This window comes from Belonocnema kinseyi, chromosome 4 (genome assembly GCF_010883055.1).
Source record: "Belonocnema kinseyi isolate 2016_QV_RU_SX_M_011 chromosome 4, B_treatae_v1, whole genome shotgun sequence".
NCBI classification, from domain to species: domain Eukaryota; kingdom Metazoa; phylum Arthropoda; class Insecta; order Hymenoptera; family Cynipidae; genus Belonocnema; species Belonocnema kinseyi.
Genome location: NC_046660.1, coordinates 35,694,185 through 35,713,667, shown reverse-complemented (window position 1 = coordinate 35,713,667; position 19,483 = coordinate 35,694,185). Strand labels below are relative to the sequence as shown.

Here is a 19,483-nt window from a genome sequence, read left to right as displayed (position 1 = left end):
ATTTACCAAAAAAGTTCTATGGTTCACAAAAAAATTTTGTTCAATGGAAAAAAGAGGTTGGTAATGTAGGAATCCCACTGTGTCGCATGCCCTTAAATGATTAATATTAATAATATCAATAATTCCTAAAAACACTATACGTAATAAAGGTAGAAAAATTTCTCAGATTTATTATTTCAGTCCTTAATACACAAACAGTAAACCACTATCGAAAAAAATAAATAAATAAAAAGCAGTGATTAAAAATCAACACATTTATTAGTAAACAGAAAACAATAATCATCCACACAGTAAATAATATTCATAGACGTTTTTGCACAGTTATAAGAACACCAATATTAAACTCGCATTATTTACAATGATCTTTTTTTGCACTAAATTGAAAAGCACACAAGACACTCATTTTTTCATTGGAGGTGGTTGGGACATCGGTGGCGGTCTCATATGTCCCATTGGTCCCATCATGGGTCCCATTGGTCCCATGGGCCCCATCATCGGTGGTCGCAATCCCATCATCGGAGGATGCATTGGTCCATGAGGCCCCATCATCATTGGACCTCCAGGATGCATTCCCGGAGGAGGCATCATTGGAGGACCCTGTGGCATACCAGGTCCAGGTCGCGGTCCAAGATTTGGGGGCGGTGGAATTGCCGCACCTTTACTGGCAGCGAAGGGATTTGAGGCTATTTTTCCAGCCTTAAATGCTGCCGTTGTGGCATCGATAAGTTGCTGAGCTTGCTCTTCCATCCATTTTTGGTAGAAATATTTCACATTATCTTTATGCTTTCGCCCCTGGCAATGAGTTTTTCTTACACTTGGTGAGTCGTGTGTCAAATAGGTATCACAATAGTCGCAGTAGTATTTTGGCATTTTTTTAGACTTTTCGATATGTTTTAGGCCTCAGATTTGGCTGCAGTAGTATCTGGAACTACCAATTAACTATTTTTTTAAACACTTTGAACAGTTTTTGTACGGATATTTACAATGTTTTACAACGACAACTGACGTTTGCTTAACGAGTTTCACCAAATGAAAGGTGCAGTTTTTTAGGTTATGTTCGAGTATATTTTCGTTGCCAACCAAACAAATATGTTTGCGCAAGCGCTAATCAAACGATAATTATTTTTAGTGCTTACATTAGAGTTGATAATTCTTTGGTGTTTTGTAATCTTAAATTTACTTTATTATAAATAGTAGTATGGAAATTTTATGAATTTAGTAGAATATTTTTGGAAGTCTAATTCATCGATTTAAAACTACCGGGCAACTTACAACCAATCACGAATGAATGCGTAAGCGTAAGCTATTAGCGTAGTAAACAAGCATACATTATTTTTTTGTCGTCTGCTATTGTTCTGGTGACATAATCATAACCTATAAAATCTTTTCGAACTATGCACGTACGATCCTACTTCTTTTCAGTCCTTAAAGTAATTTTGTACGAGAATTAATTAATATCCTAACAATAAGTTAATTTTAAGTGAAAAGTTAAAGACTCCTACTTAGGAAAAGTGTAATTATTGGAGTTGATCGAAAAGTAAAGAAGGAAATTTTGCAATTTAAAGCACATGTCATCAGCTTAGACTCTTTTTGATTGTTGTAAAGTTAATATTAGGTACATTCTAGATTTAAAGCAGATTTTTTACAACTTTATCATGAGTCGCTCACTTCGCAAACTTTCGTTTTTTTTTAAACAATTGGGTTTGTCGAAAAATGTAGAACCGCCGTATAATCATGCTTGTCAAATCGGAGATCCAGTTCTTCGTCAACCGGCACGAATAGTGGAACCAGAACTAATTAAAACAAAGGAATTTCAGTTTGTAAGTATCAATAATATTTGTCAATAATTTACAATTAAAATAGTGCAATTGAGGAGTAAACGAATCAAAGCGTGATGAATTCTTTTTTTTTATTTAGTTAATAATCGTTTCTGTGGTTCGAATGATTTGAAAATATTTCCATAGATTTCAATTCCGTGATTTCAGTTTCAACGGATTTTAATTATACAAATCGGTTGAAATACCTTTGGCAATTGTTTAAATAATACTTAATTTATTCCCTAAAGTTATCTAGGTATTTCATAAAATCCATTGAAATCTTTAGAACACGTAAATATCCCTGAAAATAAGTAGAAACCATTTGAAATTCTTTGTATATCAATTTAAATTATTCTTCAAATTTCTCGAAAAATATGCCTTTCAAAATCCCTAAAAAATGTTTTAAACTGCAGAAATTCAATAAAATCCTCAAATCTGATAAAATATTTGAAAATTCTGTAAAATTTTTTGCAATTGTATTTCACTTATTTACAAAAATTTCCTTAAAAATCCTTTAAAATTTTTGGAAACGCTTAAAATCCCGTCAATTGTTTAAAATAATTGGAGGTTCTTGAAAACCTATGAAACCCCTTACATTTTTTGAAATTTTTCGACATTCCTTGAACATTTTTTAATCTTTTTAAATCACTTTATAGCTTTGAAATATTTCGATTTAAAAAAAATTTTTTTACACCTTTTAGAATTATTTAAATTAAATTAAATTTGTTCCCTAAAGTTCTCTAGGAATTTGGTAAAATCCCTTGAAATTTTTGGAACTCGTAAAAATCCCTGAAAATAAGTGTAATTAATTTGAAATTCCTTGAATACCAATTCAATTTGTTTCATTAAAATTCTAATTCCTTGAAATATCTTAAAATCCCTAGAAGTTTCATTTAATTTATTTTTCAATTTTGTAAAATTCTTTGACATGAATTGAAAACTTTAAAGTCTCTTGAAATAACTTGAAATTCCTTGAATATCTATTAAATTTATTCATTACAATTTTCTAAAAAACTACTTTTCAAAATAACAAATTCAAATCTCACGTAATTTCTTGAAATATCTTGAACTTTCATTCACTTGATTAAATTTTTAAATTGTCTCTAGGAATCCCTTAAAATCGTTGGAAACGCTACACGATTCTTTGCAATCCCTGTAAATTCTTTTGAATCCGCTTAAATAGTTTAAAATGCCATGAATTGTTTAAAATAATTCAAATAAATGAACTTTTAACCAAATAGTTCTTAAATTAAATTTTTTTAAATTAAATTTTCTTTTTGGTTAAAAATTTTACTGTTTTAAGTGAAAATTCAACTGTTTTTTTAATTCTACTTTTTTAGAAGAAAATTAATCTTATACAGTTGAATTTTCACTTAAAACAGTAAAATTTTTAACCAAAAAGAAAATTTAATTTAAAAAAATTTAATTTTCAATAAAATAATAATTTCAACCAAATAAATGGATTTTGAATTTAAACAATCAAATTTACAGAAAAATAAATTTTAAACCAAGAAATTAAATTTTCATAAAAAATATACATTTTTTACGAATAGTGCAATAGGTAAATTTTCAGTTGAAGAAATTAATTTAAAAACAAAAGCTTAAACAAAATAGTTCAATTTTGAAGAAAAATAAGTTTTTTAAATTAAAATCATGAATTATTAAACAAATAAATGAATTTTTAACCGAATAGTTGAATTTTTAATATAAAATATTATTTTTCTACGAAAAAGACTAATTTTAAAAATAGAGTTGAACTTTCACCTAAAACAGATAAAATTTCATTAACAATAAAGTCGAATTTTCAACAAAACAACAGAATTTTTAATCAAAGAAATCATTTTTTAATCAAAAATTTAATTCAAATTTACAATAAAAAATTCATTTTTAACTAAATAAAACTTTTTTAAACAACGGAGATTCAATAAAATCCTTTAATCTTATGAAAGTCTTTAAAATATCATAAAATCCCTCGAAATTCTTTGGAATCAATTTCAGTTTTGTAAAATTCTTTGACATAAATTGAAAACTTTGAAGTCTCTTGAAATTCTTTACAATCTTCTAACAGAATGAAAAACCTTTCAAATCCTTCGAAATTTGTTAAATTTCTTCACACCTGCTGGAATTGTTAAAATGAAATATAATTTATTCTTTAAAGCTCTCTAGGAATTCCCTAAAATTCCTTGAAATCTTTGGAATTTGTAAAAATCTCTAGAAATATTTAAGTAGAAATCACTTGAAATTCCTTGAATATCAATTAAATTTATTTATTAAAATATTTTAAATAAATACCTTTCAAAACAACAAATTCAAATCACACGTAATTCCTTGAAATATCTTAAAATTTCTTGAAATTTCATTTAATTTGTTAAATTTTAAAATTTTCTCTAGGAATCTCTTAAAATCTTTGGAAATGCTACACAATTTTTTTCAATCCTTGTCCATTTTTTTAATCCGCTTAAATATTTTAAAATACTGTGAATTATTTAAAATAATTGAAGGTCCTATAAAATCTGATAAATCTAGTGTGACATTTTTTTTACTTCTTCATACCCTTTGGATTTATTAAAATCTCTAGAAATTATGAAAATCGTAAAAATTCATAAGAGAAGTAGAAACCATTTGAAATTCCTTGAATATCAATTAAACTAAAAAACCAATTTGTCAAAATTCTCTAAAAAAGTTAAAATCGCTAGAAATCTTTGAACTCTCTTAAAATTCTGAGAGATTCAATCCCTTGTAATTTCCTCTTACGAACATATATTATAGAAAATCCAGTATGGTTCCATAAAGATTTTCCTACAATTAATTTTGTCAAAATTTTTTTATGATTCTAGAAAAATCATTATAGAAAATAATGTTCAAATATTGAAGGAACTGATTGCAAAAATAAATAAACTACAAACGAAATTACAAAATTTGAAAGGAATTAAAATATTTCAAATAAACCAAATGATTTTAACGAATTTTAATGACCACAAAGTTTAGAACTTTCATATAAACGACGAAAAAAAATTTTTTAACGATTTTTTTGTTGCTGAAATTGTTTTTGGCAATCTAAAAACGCATTCCATGCATAAATATTGCCAAATTTTTATCGGGGGGGGGGGGGGGGGGGGGGGGAGTTACAACCCCTAAAGTGATTTCCGTAGATGCGACAGAAAAGTCGACTAGAAAGTGGATAAAGTTAATATATATTTAAGACAGTAATAAGTCTAACCGTTCGGAATCAACACCAGACGAAATTTTTTGGTGATGAGAAACCGCGCTCCAACCCCTAAGAACCACCCCTATGTTAAACGATATTTCAAAATGCGGAAAATCGACAAAAACAGCCAGAGGGTAATAAAAAGTTGGTTATTTAACGTCCTGAAAATTTCTCCCTTTTGTTCCCCCGACTAATGCTGGTGGCATCAAATCTCGCTCGGAATTAGAAAACCCACCCCTAATTAATAAGTTCCAAAAAATCTAGAAAATGTCCAATTCAGTTCGAAATTAATGCCGACATTAAACACCCAACTTCTTATTACCCTCTGGCTGTGTCGATTTTCTAAATTTTCAAAAATCCAATTTCATTAGGGGTGGATTGTTGATATCCGACCGAGATGTTCTGCCACTACCATAAATCGGGGGATGCTTTTTATTAATTTTCTAGACTATCATTTGATCTTATGTGTATTAACTTCGAACTGAATTGGACATTTCCTAGAATTTTGGGAACTTATTAATTAGGGGTGGGTTTTTGATTTCCGAACGAGAAATGTTGCCACCGGCATTAGTCGGGAGAACCAAAGGGGCAATTTTTCAGGCCGTTAAACACCTAACTTTTTATTACCCTCTGGCTGTTTTTGTTGATTTTCTGAATTAAAAAAAATCGGATTTCATTAGGGGTGGTTTTTTGCATTTGACCGAGATGTTTTGCCACTACCATTATTCGGGGATGCTTTTTAATTATTTTTTAGGCTATTAAATGATCGTATGTGTATTAGCTTTGAACTGAAATGGACATTTTCTAGAATTTATGGAACTTACTAATTAGGGATGGGTTTTCAATTTCCGAGTGAGAATTGTTGCCACCAGCATTAGTCGTGGGAAAAAAAGGGAGAATTTTATAAGTCGTTATATACCCAAGTTTTTATTACCTTCTGGCTCTTTTGGTCGATTTTCCGAATTATCAAATATCGTTTATCATAGGGGTGATTCTTAGAGGTTGAAGCGAGGTTTCTCAACACCAAAAAATTTCGTCCGGCGTTGATTCCGAACAGTTAGACTTATTACTCTTTTAAATATATATTAACTTTATCCACTTTGCAGTCACCCCCCTCCCCCACCACACAATAAAAAATGTTGCAATATTTTTGCATGGAATACGTTTTTAGATTGTCAAAAACAATTTCAGCTACAAATAAGTCGCAAAGAATTTTTTTTTCGTCGTTCATATGCACGTTCTAAACTTTGTGGTTATGAATTTTATGGGATTTCAAAAACATTTCAAGTCATTCTAAAGTATTTCATTAGCTTGAAATCAATTTAAAAATATTTTCACGGATTTTAGGGAATTTCATTAAATTTTGAAAAATTTGAAGAGATTTTAGAAGATTGAAAAGATTTTAAAACATTTCAGATATCGATTCCAAAAATTTCATGGTATTTCAAAGATTTCTAGAGAATTAAAGTTTTTTATTTTCAGATAAATTTAATGAATAAGTTCAATTTAATTTATGTGGAAGGTATTTCCAATGATTTTTACTTATTTTAGTGGATTTTTACGATTTACATAGCAAAGATTTCAAGTGATTTCGAAAGATTCGAAATAATTCCAAAAGATAAATGAATCTCCAATGATTCCAACGAATTAAAAAAATTTCTGGGGGTTTAAACTGTTTGTTTAAAAAGAACTTAATAAATAAGTTTAATTTATATATTCAAGGGAAATGAAATGATTTCTACTTATTTTATTGGATTTTGACGATTTCCAATGGAAAGTTTTCAAATGATTTTAAATTTTTCAAGCGAATTAAAAAAATTTGGCAAGTTTTCCAAAAATTTCAAAGGAATTTTTAGAGAAATTTGGAAAATAAGTGAAATTAAATGAAATTTCACGGGATTTATAGTGATTCTAAAAATTTCAAAGATTTCCAGCGATCTGAACAGTTCTTTTTGTGGATTTTAATTAATAGCTTTCAACTTCATTTATTTTCAAGAGATTATCAATTAATTCTACTTATTTGAATGGATTTTTAGGATTTCTAAAGGAAATATTTTAAGGGATTTTTGGGTATTGCAAAGGATTTCAAGAGATTAAAAAAATGTCGAGGGATGTAAATTATAATATTTTCAAAGATTTCATGGGACTTCTTAAAAACTTGGGAAGATAAATCAAATTAAATTAAAAGAGTTTTTGAATGATTTTAAGGGATTTTAAGGAATTTCATAATACTAAAATGATTTTATTGGATATACAGAGATTTCAAGGGATTTCAAAGATTAATAGGGATTTGAAAGTTTTTCTGTTGAGAACCTTAATAATTAAATTTGATTTAAAATAAATATTCAATGCATTTTAAATGATTTCAAGTGATTTCTGAAGAATTTTGAAAAATAAATAAAATTTTAAAGATGTCTTAGCGATTTCAAGAATGTTAAGGGATTTTAAGAAATTATAACAAATTTAAAGTTTGTTTATATTAAAATATTCAAGGGGTTTTTAATTATTTCTACTTGTTTTAATGGATTTTTATGATTTTAAGCGATTTAAAAGAAACTTTGTAGGATTTTTAAAGATTTCAAAGAAATTTGGAGAATAAGTTACATTAAACTTTTTGTTTTAGATAACTTTAATGCATAAGTTCAATTTTATTCATTCTTAAGGAATTTCAAATGATATATACTTCTTTTCATGGATCTTTATGTTTTGCGAAGAAAATTTTTCAGAATTAAAAAAATTTTTTAAGCTATTTAAAAGCAGTTTGTCGGATTTCGAATGATATTAAGGGATTTTAAAGGACTTTTAAGAATCTTATAAGACATTAGGAGTTTATGTAATTGAATTTCCAAGGATTTCAGGTTTTTAAGAGCGGTAATTAAACAGTTTTCAAGAATCTAAAAGAATTTTTTAGGATTTCCAAAGATAAAAACGAAAATAATCTTCCGGAATAAATGTGGTTGTCTATTAATCCAAGTATATTTTAAGATGAAAATGACGGGGGGAGGGGGATTATGAAAATTTTAGGGTTCGATCTTCTATTTGTATAGAATGACAAAATTTGATATTGTTATTAAGGTATCAAAATTATGCTACTAATAAATTTTTCAATTCGATAAGAATCAATGTAAAATATATAAAAACAATGAGATCTTTAGCAATAAAATTTAATTTATTCCCTCAAGTTCTCTAAGAATTTGGTAAAATCCCTTGAAATCTTTGGAAATCGTAAAGCCCATGCAAATAAGTAGAAATCATTTTAAATGCCTTCAATATCAATTAAATTCAATGTTAATTTTTTTTTTAATGCAATATTTTAGGGCATTTTAATAATCTCCTGGAATTTTCAAAATTTTTTAAAAAGTTCAAAGATTGTAAAGAATTTTAAATATTTGAAGGTATTATACAAAGTTTTAAGGCTATTTAAAGTGACTCAAAAATGTTATGGGTATTTTATTAAAATTTCCAGGACTTTTCGAACTATAAAGTTTGACGAAATTTTTAAATATTTTAATGGGTGTCAAAGAATTTATTCATAATAAGTGACTGATTTCGTAGGTTTCAAAAATTGTAGTAGATTTTCAAATGTTTTTTTCAATTAATTTGAATTCATTTGAAATTTATTCTGAAATCTTACTGGAATTTTGGGCGGTTTTTCTGAAAAAAAAAATGATTTTCTCCAATAAGATGCATTTCTTCTATTATTAGAAACTTTTAAAAAATATTTGGGAGAATAAGAAAGGTGAGGTTTTCCAGAAAAAATTCCAAAGACATTCTATTAGCAGCATGCAGGCTAAACCATTTTTGAGGTAGGGAGAATTTTTTTCTCCTAAAAATATAATTTTTGATTTTTTCTCGTAAACCAAGAATAAGAAAAAGTATAAAATTCGATTTCAAGAAAAAAGAATTCTCCTGGCTACAAAAGTTATTTAGCAAGCATCAAACTTACAAGATATTTTTACTATCAAAGTAATAGTTAAAAAAAATGGCGAACATTTTAAAGTAGATTTTTGGAGAAACTCGATTTTTAATTTTTTGTAGAAAAATCACTGCCATTTTGTTAATTTTAAACCTTTATTCATTTTCCGGTGGATTTTGGAAAGAAGACAATCGCGCCCGATAATATATTTAGCATTTTTCGATAGAAAAATTCGTTTTGTTCATGTCTTTCCGGTTGGGAACATTATTAGAATTTCAACAACATTCATAATAAGTTAATAAATTTAATGATTTCTTTGAACAAATTTAATCAACAAATGCATTAATCAGGCAGTTGTCTACAGAAAAATTCTTTTTTTTTTCTATGGCAACTTTTTTAATTAGGATATCGAAAAAAAATTTTGTTTGTCGATAGATGACCGTGTATAATGCATTTGTTTATTGAATTTGTTTAAAAAAATATATAAAATTTATCGGCTAGTTATGAATTTTGCTGAAATCATCATGAAGTTCCCCATTAAAAAGAGTGGCATCGAAAAAAAATCATTTTTCCGTCAACAGATGCCCGAATAATGCACTTGTTTTGTTAAATTTGTTTTTAAAAATTATAAAATATATCAACTCATCATGAATGTTGCTGAATTTATTATGAACATCTAAATTAAAGGTCTGGCATCAAAACAAAACACAATTTTTCCGTCGACAGATGCCAGTCTAATGCATTTGTTTATAAAAATCATAAAAATGATCAAAAAATTATAAATTTTGCTGAAGCTTTCATGAAGTTCCTAATTAAAAAAGTTGACATCGAAAAAAACGAATTTTTCTGTCGACAAATGCCTGATAAACGCATTTGTTTGAAGAAATCATAAAATTTATCAACTTATTACGAATGTTGCTCAAATTGTCATGAAGCTCCCAACTGAAAAGACTGGCATTATAAAACCGAATTTTTCTGATGAGAAATGCCCTAATAATGCATTTGTCTATTAAATTCGCTTAAAAAATCATAAGATTAATCAACTAATTAAGAATTTTGCTAAACTTTATCACAAATTTCCTATTTAAAACAAATGTACATCGAAAACAACGAATATTTCTGTCGAAAAATGCCTGATTACTGCATTTGTACATTAAATTTATTTATAATATAAACAATTATAACCATAAGAGAAATTTTATTATATACTATTGTTTTCATTTAAATCTCTTGCATGGAAAATCGTAGAAAAAAATTTTTCAACAATTAATTTGTTCATACATTTTTTTTATGAATTGTCTAATATTGGAATATCCTTATTTAATGTAACTCTATGCAACTAAAGCGATTTCTATCATTTTTCTGTCATTGACGAGTACCGGGAACGTCAAATAGAAGAAATGGCCATTTTTTTCGTCATATTTGTTTGTTTATGAAAAAATTAAAAACCTACTTCAAAAATCATGCTCAATAACTCTCTTAGAAGTCTTATCAGCTTTTTTTCCCAATTTTTGTGTCCAAATCGGTGAATATTTGTGGGCTGTACGTTATTTTGAACCAAAAAAGTAATTATTTTCTCACTGGCCCTCCTTTAGGTACGGAACCGAAAGATTCTGCGATTTCAAGTTTAAGGCCCTGTCTGATTTGAAATCGGTTCTGTTGTTTAGGCCATTTTTTGATAATCTGCACCTAAGTCCTTTTAAATTCAAATACACTCGTAACTTTTGAATGTCAACTAGAACAATTTTTCGTGCCAGGCCTCTATTGCACCACTGAAGACGCCCTTTTACCTGAAATAAAGTTGTCCAATTATCAATCAATATGATTTCAGTTAATCAATCATATGGTGAAAACGATGAGATTATATGAGGCGTGTGGTTTGTCTGCACCTCAAATTGGCGTTCCCATGCAAATTTTTACCGCCGAGCTCTCCGAGACACACTTTAGACTTGCTGGGCCAACCAGACAAAAGGCTCAGGGACTTGAAGTTATTCCACTAAAAATTTTTATAAATCCCACACTAAAAGTTGTTGATCACGGACTAATGCAATTCGTCGAGGGATGTGTGAGCACTGTAGGTCTTGAAGCGGAAGTTCCTCGATATAAGGAAGTTCTCATAACTGGATTAAACGCTGATGGTGAAATTCACGAGTGGCATGCCAAAAACTGGGCTGCCAGAATCGCCCAACACGAATTGGATCATTTGAATGTAATTTTGATTAAAAGTCTTCATTTCGGGGTGCCTTCTATAATTTACAGGGTGGCCACAGGTCAGGGAAAACCTGAAAAATCAAGAAATTTGGTTGGGTTGGGAAATGTCAGGAATTTAAAAAATATATGGCAAACTTCGGGGAATTTCTGTAAAAGTTGATGTCAAAAATAATCAGGGATATAATCATTTTTAGTCACTTTTTAAATAAAAAGATAATTTTGCTCACTTTTCTTTCAATAAATTAACACATTGATATTTAAAAATGATTCCAAGAAATTGTTAATGGATTTCAATAATTTGAAGGTATTCCAAAGGATTTTAAAGACTTTAGGGTATTGGAAATTCATAGGAATTTTAAAGAGTTTTTAACAGTTTCAGGTATTTTCAAAAGATTTAAACGGATTTGGAATATTTCAGGTTATTTTAATAGATTCTAAGGCAGTTTCAAGAGATTAAAAAAATTTCGATGATTTGAATGATTCTGTGGGATTTCAAAAAATTTTCATGGGTATTAAGGAATTTCCTACAATTTAAAAAGATTCTATAGAGTCTAAAAGGTTTTAAGATATTGAATTTTATAATATTTTCTTGAATTTCAAATAATTTATTCACAAAAATTTAGTCATTTAAAGATTTTGAAAGATTTTAGGGTATTTAAGAAAATTCGAAGGAATTTTTAATTGATTTCAATAATTTGAAGGGATTTCAAAGAAATTTAAAATATTTTAGGGTATTTTTAAAACTGCCAAGGAATTTTCAAGAGCTTTAAAAAGTTTCAAGCGATTGACAAAGATTTAAAAGGATTTTAAATATTTCAAGCTATTTTAAAAGTTTCTCAGGTATTTTCATGAGATTAAAACGTTTTCAAGTATATTTCATGGATTTTAATGATTATGTGGGATTTAAAAGAATTTTAATGTGATATTAAAGAATTTAAAAAGATTCTATAGAACTAGAAGGGTTTAGAATATTCAACAAGATTCTAAGGGATTTGATAAGGTTTCCGCAGATTTCAATGATTTTCAGAGATTGCAGAGAATTTTATAATACTTTGTTGACTTTCAAATAATTTATTCACAAAAATGTAGTGATTCAAAGCATTTGAAAGATTTTAGGGTATTTAAAAAAATTCCAAGAAATTTTTAATTTACTTAAATAATTTGAAGGGATTTCAAAAGATTTTGGGCTATTCTTAAAACTTCCAAGGGATTTTAAAAAAATTTAAAAAGTTTCAAGGATTTTCAAAGATTTAAAAGGATTTTAAATATATCAGTGTATTTTATAAGATTCTAAGGCATATTCATGAGATTAAAACTTTTTCAAGAATTTTAATGATTTCAATGATTGTAAGGTATTTTAAACTATCATCAGACATCTAATTACACGGGATTTCATAATATTTTATTGAATTTCAAATGATTTATTCACCAAAATTTAGTGATTTAAGGAATTTAAAAGATTTGCGGGTATTTAAAAAAATGCCGATGAGTTTTTAATTGATTTCAATAATTTGAAGGGATTTCAAAGAATTTAAAAAGATTTTAGGATATTTTTACAACTTCCAAGGGATTTAAAAGAGCTTTAAAAAGTTTCAAAGGATTTTAAATATTTTAGGGTATTTTTAAAGGTTACAAGGAATTTTAAAGAGTTTTCAAAAGTTTCAAGGGGTTTGAAAAAATTTTAAAGGATTTTATAATATTTCAGTGTATTTTAAAATATTATAAGGCATTTTCATGACATTAAAACATTTTCAAGGATTTTTCAAAGATTTGAATGATTTCAAGGGATTTTAAACCATCATCAGACATCTACTTTTAGGTATTTAATATTTAATGTATTGCATTTCAAATAATTTATTCACCAAATTTAGTGATTTAAAGAATTAAAAAAATTTTAGGGTATTTAAAAAAATTCCAATAATTTTTAATTGATTTTAATAATTTGAAGGGATTTCTAAGAAACGCAAAAGATTTTAGGATATTTTTAAAACTTCCAAGGGATTTTAAAAAGCTTTAAAATATTTCAAAGGATTTTAAATATTTTAGGGTATTTTTAAAGGTTAAAAGGAATTTTAAAGAGTTTTCAAAAGTTTCAAGGGGTTTGAAAAAATTTTAAAGGATTTTATAATATTTCAGTTTATTTAAAAATATTCTAAGGCATTTTCATGACATTAAAACATTTTCAAGGATTTTAATTATTTCAATGATTCCAGGGGATTTTATAATATTTTATTGAATTTCAAATAATTGATTCATAAAAATTGAGCCATTCAAAGAATTTTAAACATTTTAGGGTATTTGAAAAAAATTTAAATGATTTTTTATTTGATTAAAAAAATTTGAAGGGGTTTCAAAGAATTTCAAAAGATTTTAGGTTATTTTTAAAACTGCCAAGGAATTTTAAAGAGCTTTAAAAAGTTTTACCGGATTTTCACAGATTTAAAAGGATTTTAAATATTTCAGTGTATTTAAAAATATTCTAAGGCATTTTTATGAGAATAAAGCATTTTCAAGGATTTTAATGATTTCACGGGATTTTAAACTATCTTCAGGCATCTAATTTTACGGGATTTCAAAATATTTTATTGAATTTTAAAGAAATTTAAAGAGCTTACAAAAGTTTTAAGGGAATTAAGAAGATTTCAAAGGATTTAAAATATTTCAGGGTATTTTAAAATATTCTAAGGCATTTTCAAGTGATCGAAACATTTTCAAGGAATTTCCTAGGATTTGGATGATTATGTGAAATTTGAACAAATTTTCGTGGGATTTTAAAGAATTTTTTAGAATTTAGAAAGATTTAATGGGAAAGATTAGATTTTAGGTTATTTTAAAAGAATCAGAGGAATTTGCAAATTAATTCAATAATTTGAAGGGATTTTAAACAATTTGAAAGATTTTAGTGTATTTTTGACAAACTCTGACGAATTTGTAAGATATTAAAAATATTCCACGGTATTTTTAAAGATTGTAAAGAATTTCAAAGATTTTCGGATTTTTTAAAAGATTCGAAAGAATTTTCAATAGATTTCAACAATTTGAAGAGGTTTTAAATAATTTTTAAGAGGTTACAAAAATTGGACGTTTTTCTTTATTTTAAAAATAAATTCGACAATATTAGTTTCTAAAGATTTTAATGAATTTTAAAATCTCTCATGATATTTTAATCATTTTTTCCAGTATTTTCGAAAATAAATCAATTTTCATAAAATTGCAGGGTTTTATAGAATTTTTCAGATTTTAAAATATTTAAAAAGATTCCAAGGAATTGGTAATTTATTTTAATAATTTGAAGAAATTTAAAAGAATCTGAAAAATTTTAGGATATTTTTTAAAATTCGAAGTAATTTTCATAAGATTTTAAATATCTTAGAGTACTTTTAATAGGTTTAAAAATTATGAAGCGGTTCTAAAGCATTTTAAATATTTTAGGGTCTTTCAAAAATTCAAAATAATTTTCAAGATCTTTGAAAAGTTTCAAGTTAATTGCAATATTTTAGGCTATTTTGAAAAATTCCTGGAATTTTCAAGAGTTTAAAAAAAGTTCAAAAGATTTTATAGAATTTGAGCATTTTTAGTCTATTATATATATATTTATTTATAAGAAGTGAGGGGTTTCGTAGGATTTCCAAGATTGTGAGAGATTTTAAAATATTGTTTGCAATTCATTTGAATTAATTTGAAATTCACCTTGAATTATTACTAATTTATCCTGAAACCATCTTTATTTATTCTAATTTTCTTGAATGTTTAAAATTAATTTTCTTAAATTCATCCTGAAGTCTTGTAAACTCGGCTTGAATTCTTAAGATTTTCATTAAATCCTCTTGGATACACTTGAATTTTTGAACTTATTTCAAAATTACTGAACTCAATTGATTTTTTCATATTTTTGAATGGTTTTCAATTCACTTACATTTTTTTACAATTCTCCTCAAATTTTTATGAATTTCATCCATTTTTTTTTATTTTCCTTAAAAGCCTCTAAATTCACTTTTTCGGTTTAAATATGCCGTTTTCCAGCTTTTTTCGAGTAATTTAGTAAACAATGAATAAATTTTAATTTAATATTGTTTTATTCCATTCATAAATGATCTATATTAAAAAAGTTACATGGCTGGAATTTTGGTCTTTAAACATTAATGGCCAGGGAAAATGTAAAATTAGTCAAGGAAACGTCAGTGAACATTTTTATTTGTTTGAAATTTTTTTGTTTTGCTGAAAATTCATCTTTTTGGGATGAAAGTTGAACTATTTTGTTTAAAATTCAATTTTTTAGAATGAAAATGCAACTATTCCTTTTTTTGTTTGAAATTGATCTTATTTATTTTAAAATTCGTCTATTTTGATACGAACTAATCTTCTTGGTTGGAAATTTCCTTTTTTTTTGTTAATAATGTAACTCTTCAATTTGGGTGAATTTTTTTCACCCTTGACTGAAAAATTTGTATTTGTTGAACATTCATTTTTTTGGTTGAAAAATGTATCATTTTTGCTGAAAATTCTTAATTTTTGTTGAAAATCGAACTATTTGGTTGAACTTTAGTTTTTTGTTGTTGCTGAAAATTAATATTTTTTGAGCAAATAATTGAATTAAAAAAAAGAATGAATAAATATGTAATAATTGAATAAATTGAATTTATAACAACAAAAAAACAACTAATTAAAAAAAGTTAAATCTGAACCAATAAAATAAATTTTCAACAAAGTAGTTAAACTTTCAACCATTTAGTGGATTTCCGAACCAAAAATATAATTAGAAGACTTTTCAATTAAAAAGAATGAACTTTCAAACAAAGTTGTATTAAATCAATTCACATTTAAGCGAAAAAACGCAGAAAAATTGGCAGAAAACTAATCTTTTTGTTTCGAAATTTCATTTTTTTTTGTTATAAATTCAACAGTTTGCTTGAAAAAATTATATATTCACATATTTAGCTGAAAATATGATTATTTTGTTGAAAATGCGTTTTATTGCAAAAATTTTTCATTTTTAATAGATGTAAAAATGTAAGATAAAGATGTTACTGCCATAAAAAATACGATCTCAAACAAAACTTTTTAATACGATGTGTATTTGAATTTTTGATAATTTTCTAGCAAAAAAAAGCCATTTTCTAAAAATGTTGTTCCACACTTTGCTTAATAATTATTAATTCTCGTTTCACAGGGAGTATTATTTACGGATAAAATGGATCCAACGACGCTTTCGTTAACAGCTTGGCAAGAAGTGAATTTAAGAAGAGGAAATCTGCAATTATCGTTCCACCCGATATAATTATTTAGTCTCTAGAGCTCAAGTATTATACTAAATAAAAGGTAAAATAAATTTTGACTACAATGATAACTATTTCTAATTATTGAAATAACTAATTGTGTTATGGGCAGTATTTATTGCACAAAATTACAATTTTTTACAACTTCTTTAAACATGTTCTTTAAAAATATTTAACGCCAGTTTATTTTCACAAAATAAATTTTAGGTTTAAAAATATGCAGGAATTGTGAAGTTTAAGGAGGAATGTAGGTAGGATTTTGAGAGATGTGGGCTACTTAAAGTTTCTTAGGGGAAAATTATGCACATGTACTCTATCCTGATTTACATACATGTAATTGTAATTATATTTCAGTTACAATTCCTTAAAACTAGAAATTTTTACATTTATTTATACATCATACTTATGCGTATTAGAAAGCGTTTGGTTTTCCCAGAGTATTTTCGCTCCACAGTATAAACTGAGAATTTATATCGAAATCTGTACCAAATACAATTTTCCATTTAGAAAACATCAAATGTCTTAATGTGAAAAAAAGGAGAAGTTTTTTTTTATACATTAAAAAACTAAGAATTTCTTGGGAAAATAACTTTAAAATTATACAAACTGCTTTCAAAATTTAAGAAATTTAAATTAGATTAAAATCCAAATTAAAAATGCTATTTAACGTCTAATAATCAAATTAATGCAAACTCCTGTTAAAAATACACAAGAATCCAACGACCAAATTTGGACCACAACGAAAAAAAAAAACACACACACAAACAAAAAATCCTATTTTAATCTTAAAAAAATCTATATAATTTTCGGGCAAAAATAAAAAAAAGGAAAGAAAAATGAGAAGGCAGCCAATCACATTCCCTTCCTTCTCTTTTTCTTTTTTTTCGTCTTTTTTATTTTTATTATCATCAAATTAAAATAAAATAACATTTAAAATAAAAATAAATAAAATTTCATTACCAATGTTTTGATACTCGTACAGTACCTTTATCAAGGCAAGAAAAATTTAATTGGTAGAAATTGACAGCATCCACGAACAGGTGCTCTTTCTTTGATACCTGAGAATCGAAATTCTCATTTTTCTGTCCTTTTTTTTATTTTTGTCCGAAAATTATAGAATTTTTTTTTTAGATTACAATAGGATTTGTTGTTGTTATTTTTGTTTGTTTATTGTGGTCCAGATTTGATCGTTGAATTCTTGTTTTTTTTTTAAACAAGAGTTTGCATAAACTGCTTTATTCTAAATTAAAAATAAAATAATTCAGATAAATTATTCTTTTAATATTTTCGTTACCTTTCACGTATTTTACTAACTTATATTACAAAGCAGGAAGAAATTCCTTGCATTAAAACGCATTATTGTATATTTATGATATTTTAGCCTATCTACATTTAGGAACACAATGATTAAGTGCATTAAAATTAAGAAATCGTTTTGGAATATTTGATCATTGAAGCACCATTTTTGTGGATGGAAAGGCGAGTTGCACCTTTTTTTCGTTGAAATTGATCACGACAGTGATGGGTATAAGTTCCTTTTTAAAAGGAACTAGTAGTCGTAAAAGAATTTTCAATAAAATAGTAGTTAAATTTTAAACCAAAGAGATGAATTTTCAACCTAAATTATGCATTTTTAGCTGAACTAAGCAAATTTGCAGTAAAAAAATTAATTTTAACATCAAAAACATCAATTTTCAGTAAATTATTTAATCTTCAACCAAAAAATAAAAATAAATTTGTGACAAATGAGTTAACTTGTTGCCAAGTACATAGTTAAATTTAAAAAAAAAAAACATAAATCTTTAACCAAAAAGATTAATTTTGTACTAAAAGGGACAAATTTTCATCTGAAAAAGAGAAAATTTCTACCAAATAGTTGAATCTTCTACTAACAAATATAAGTTTCAAATAATTAATGAAATATTTACATTTTTATTTAAGAGAAGAATAATACAAACTACTTTTAAAAAATAGTTAAGTTTGCAACCAAAGAGATGAATTTTCAACACAAAATGATGAATTTTTAACTAGAATAGGTAAATTTAGAAAAAAATGTATATTAATTTTTAATTTTAAAACATGGATTTTCAGTAAATTAGTTCAATCTTCAACCCAAAAATACGAATTTTCCACAAAATACATATATTCTCAACCAAACAGTTGAACTTTGAACTAGAAAATATAATTTTTTAAACAAAATTGGAATAGTTAAATTTTCAGTTAAAAAATTAATGTTTATCAACAATTTTTTTTTCAATATAATAGTAAAAGTTTCAGCCACAGGGAGACGGATTTTAAAATAAAATTATGAATCTTCAACCAATGACAAAAAATTGTGACAAAGGAGTTCAACTTTTAACCAAGCACATCGTTAAATTTTAAACAAAAAGGACAAATTTTAAACCAAGAAGATTAGGTTTCTACAAAAAAAAAATTTCTAATAAAATACACAGATTTTCAACTAAAAAACTGAAATTTTCAACCAAATATTTAAATCTTCAAATATAACATATATTTGTAACCAAAGAGATGAATTTTTAACCAAAAAGACGAATTTTTCACAAAATACATAATTTTTTAACTAATAACTGTTAAATTTTCAAATAAAATGATGAATTTTCAAAAAAATAAAAATAAATTTGTGACAAAGAACCTCAACTTTTAACCATGTACATGGTTGGATTTTTAACAGGAGATGAATTTTTAAATAAAATTATGAGTTAAAAAAAAATAAATAAATTTGTGACAAAGGAGCTTAACTTTTAACCAAGTAAATAGTTAAAATTTTAACAAAAAGGTCCATTTTTCAATCAAGAAGATTAGTTTTCTACCAAAAAAGACAAATTTTTAATAAAATACACAGATTTTCAACTAAAAAACAGAAATTTTCAACCAAATATTTAAATTTTCTACTACAAAATATAAGTTTTACACCATCAATGAAATAGTTAAATTCTTATTTAAAATAATTTAAAAAAGCTACTTTTAAACAAAATAGTTGAATTTGCAACCAAAGAGATAAATTTTCAACCAAAATGATAAATTTTAAACTAGA

The 19,483-nt window shown here is 26.1% G+C and overlaps 2 protein-coding genes across 3 annotated transcripts; one reads left to right on the top strand and one right to left on the bottom strand.

Annotated features, from left to right (window-relative positions):
* Positions 1–239: 239 nt before the first annotated feature.
* LOC117170515 (U1 small nuclear ribonucleoprotein C-like) lies at positions 240–1,051 on the bottom strand. Its single transcript, XM_033357290.1, has one exon. It carries the CDS (start codon positions 868–870, stop codon positions 400–402), a length of 471 nt encoding a protein of 156 aa, XP_033213181.1. The 5' UTR covers positions 871–1,051; the 3' UTR covers positions 240–399.
* Positions 1,052–1,208: 157 nt separating this feature from the next.
* LOC117170514 (peptide deformylase, mitochondrial-like) lies at positions 1,209–16,499 on the top strand. 2 transcript variants are annotated; one of them, XM_033357288.1, is made up of 4 exons: positions 1,209–1,292; positions 1,720–1,820; positions 10,773–11,150; positions 16,323–16,499. In XM_033357288.1, the coding sequence occupies exons 1-4, from the start codon at positions 1,289–1,291 to the stop codon at positions 16,428–16,430; spliced, it is 591 nt and encodes a 196-aa protein (XP_033213179.1). In that variant the 5' UTR covers positions 1,209–1,288; the 3' UTR covers positions 16,431–16,499. The 2 variants fall into 2 exon arrangements, with proteins under 2 accessions (XP_033213179.1, XP_033213178.1); XM_033357287.1 differs by lacking the exon at positions 1,209–1,292 and having other exon boundaries at positions 1,359–1,820.
* The last annotated feature ends 2,984 nt before the right edge of the window (positions 16,500–19,483 follow it).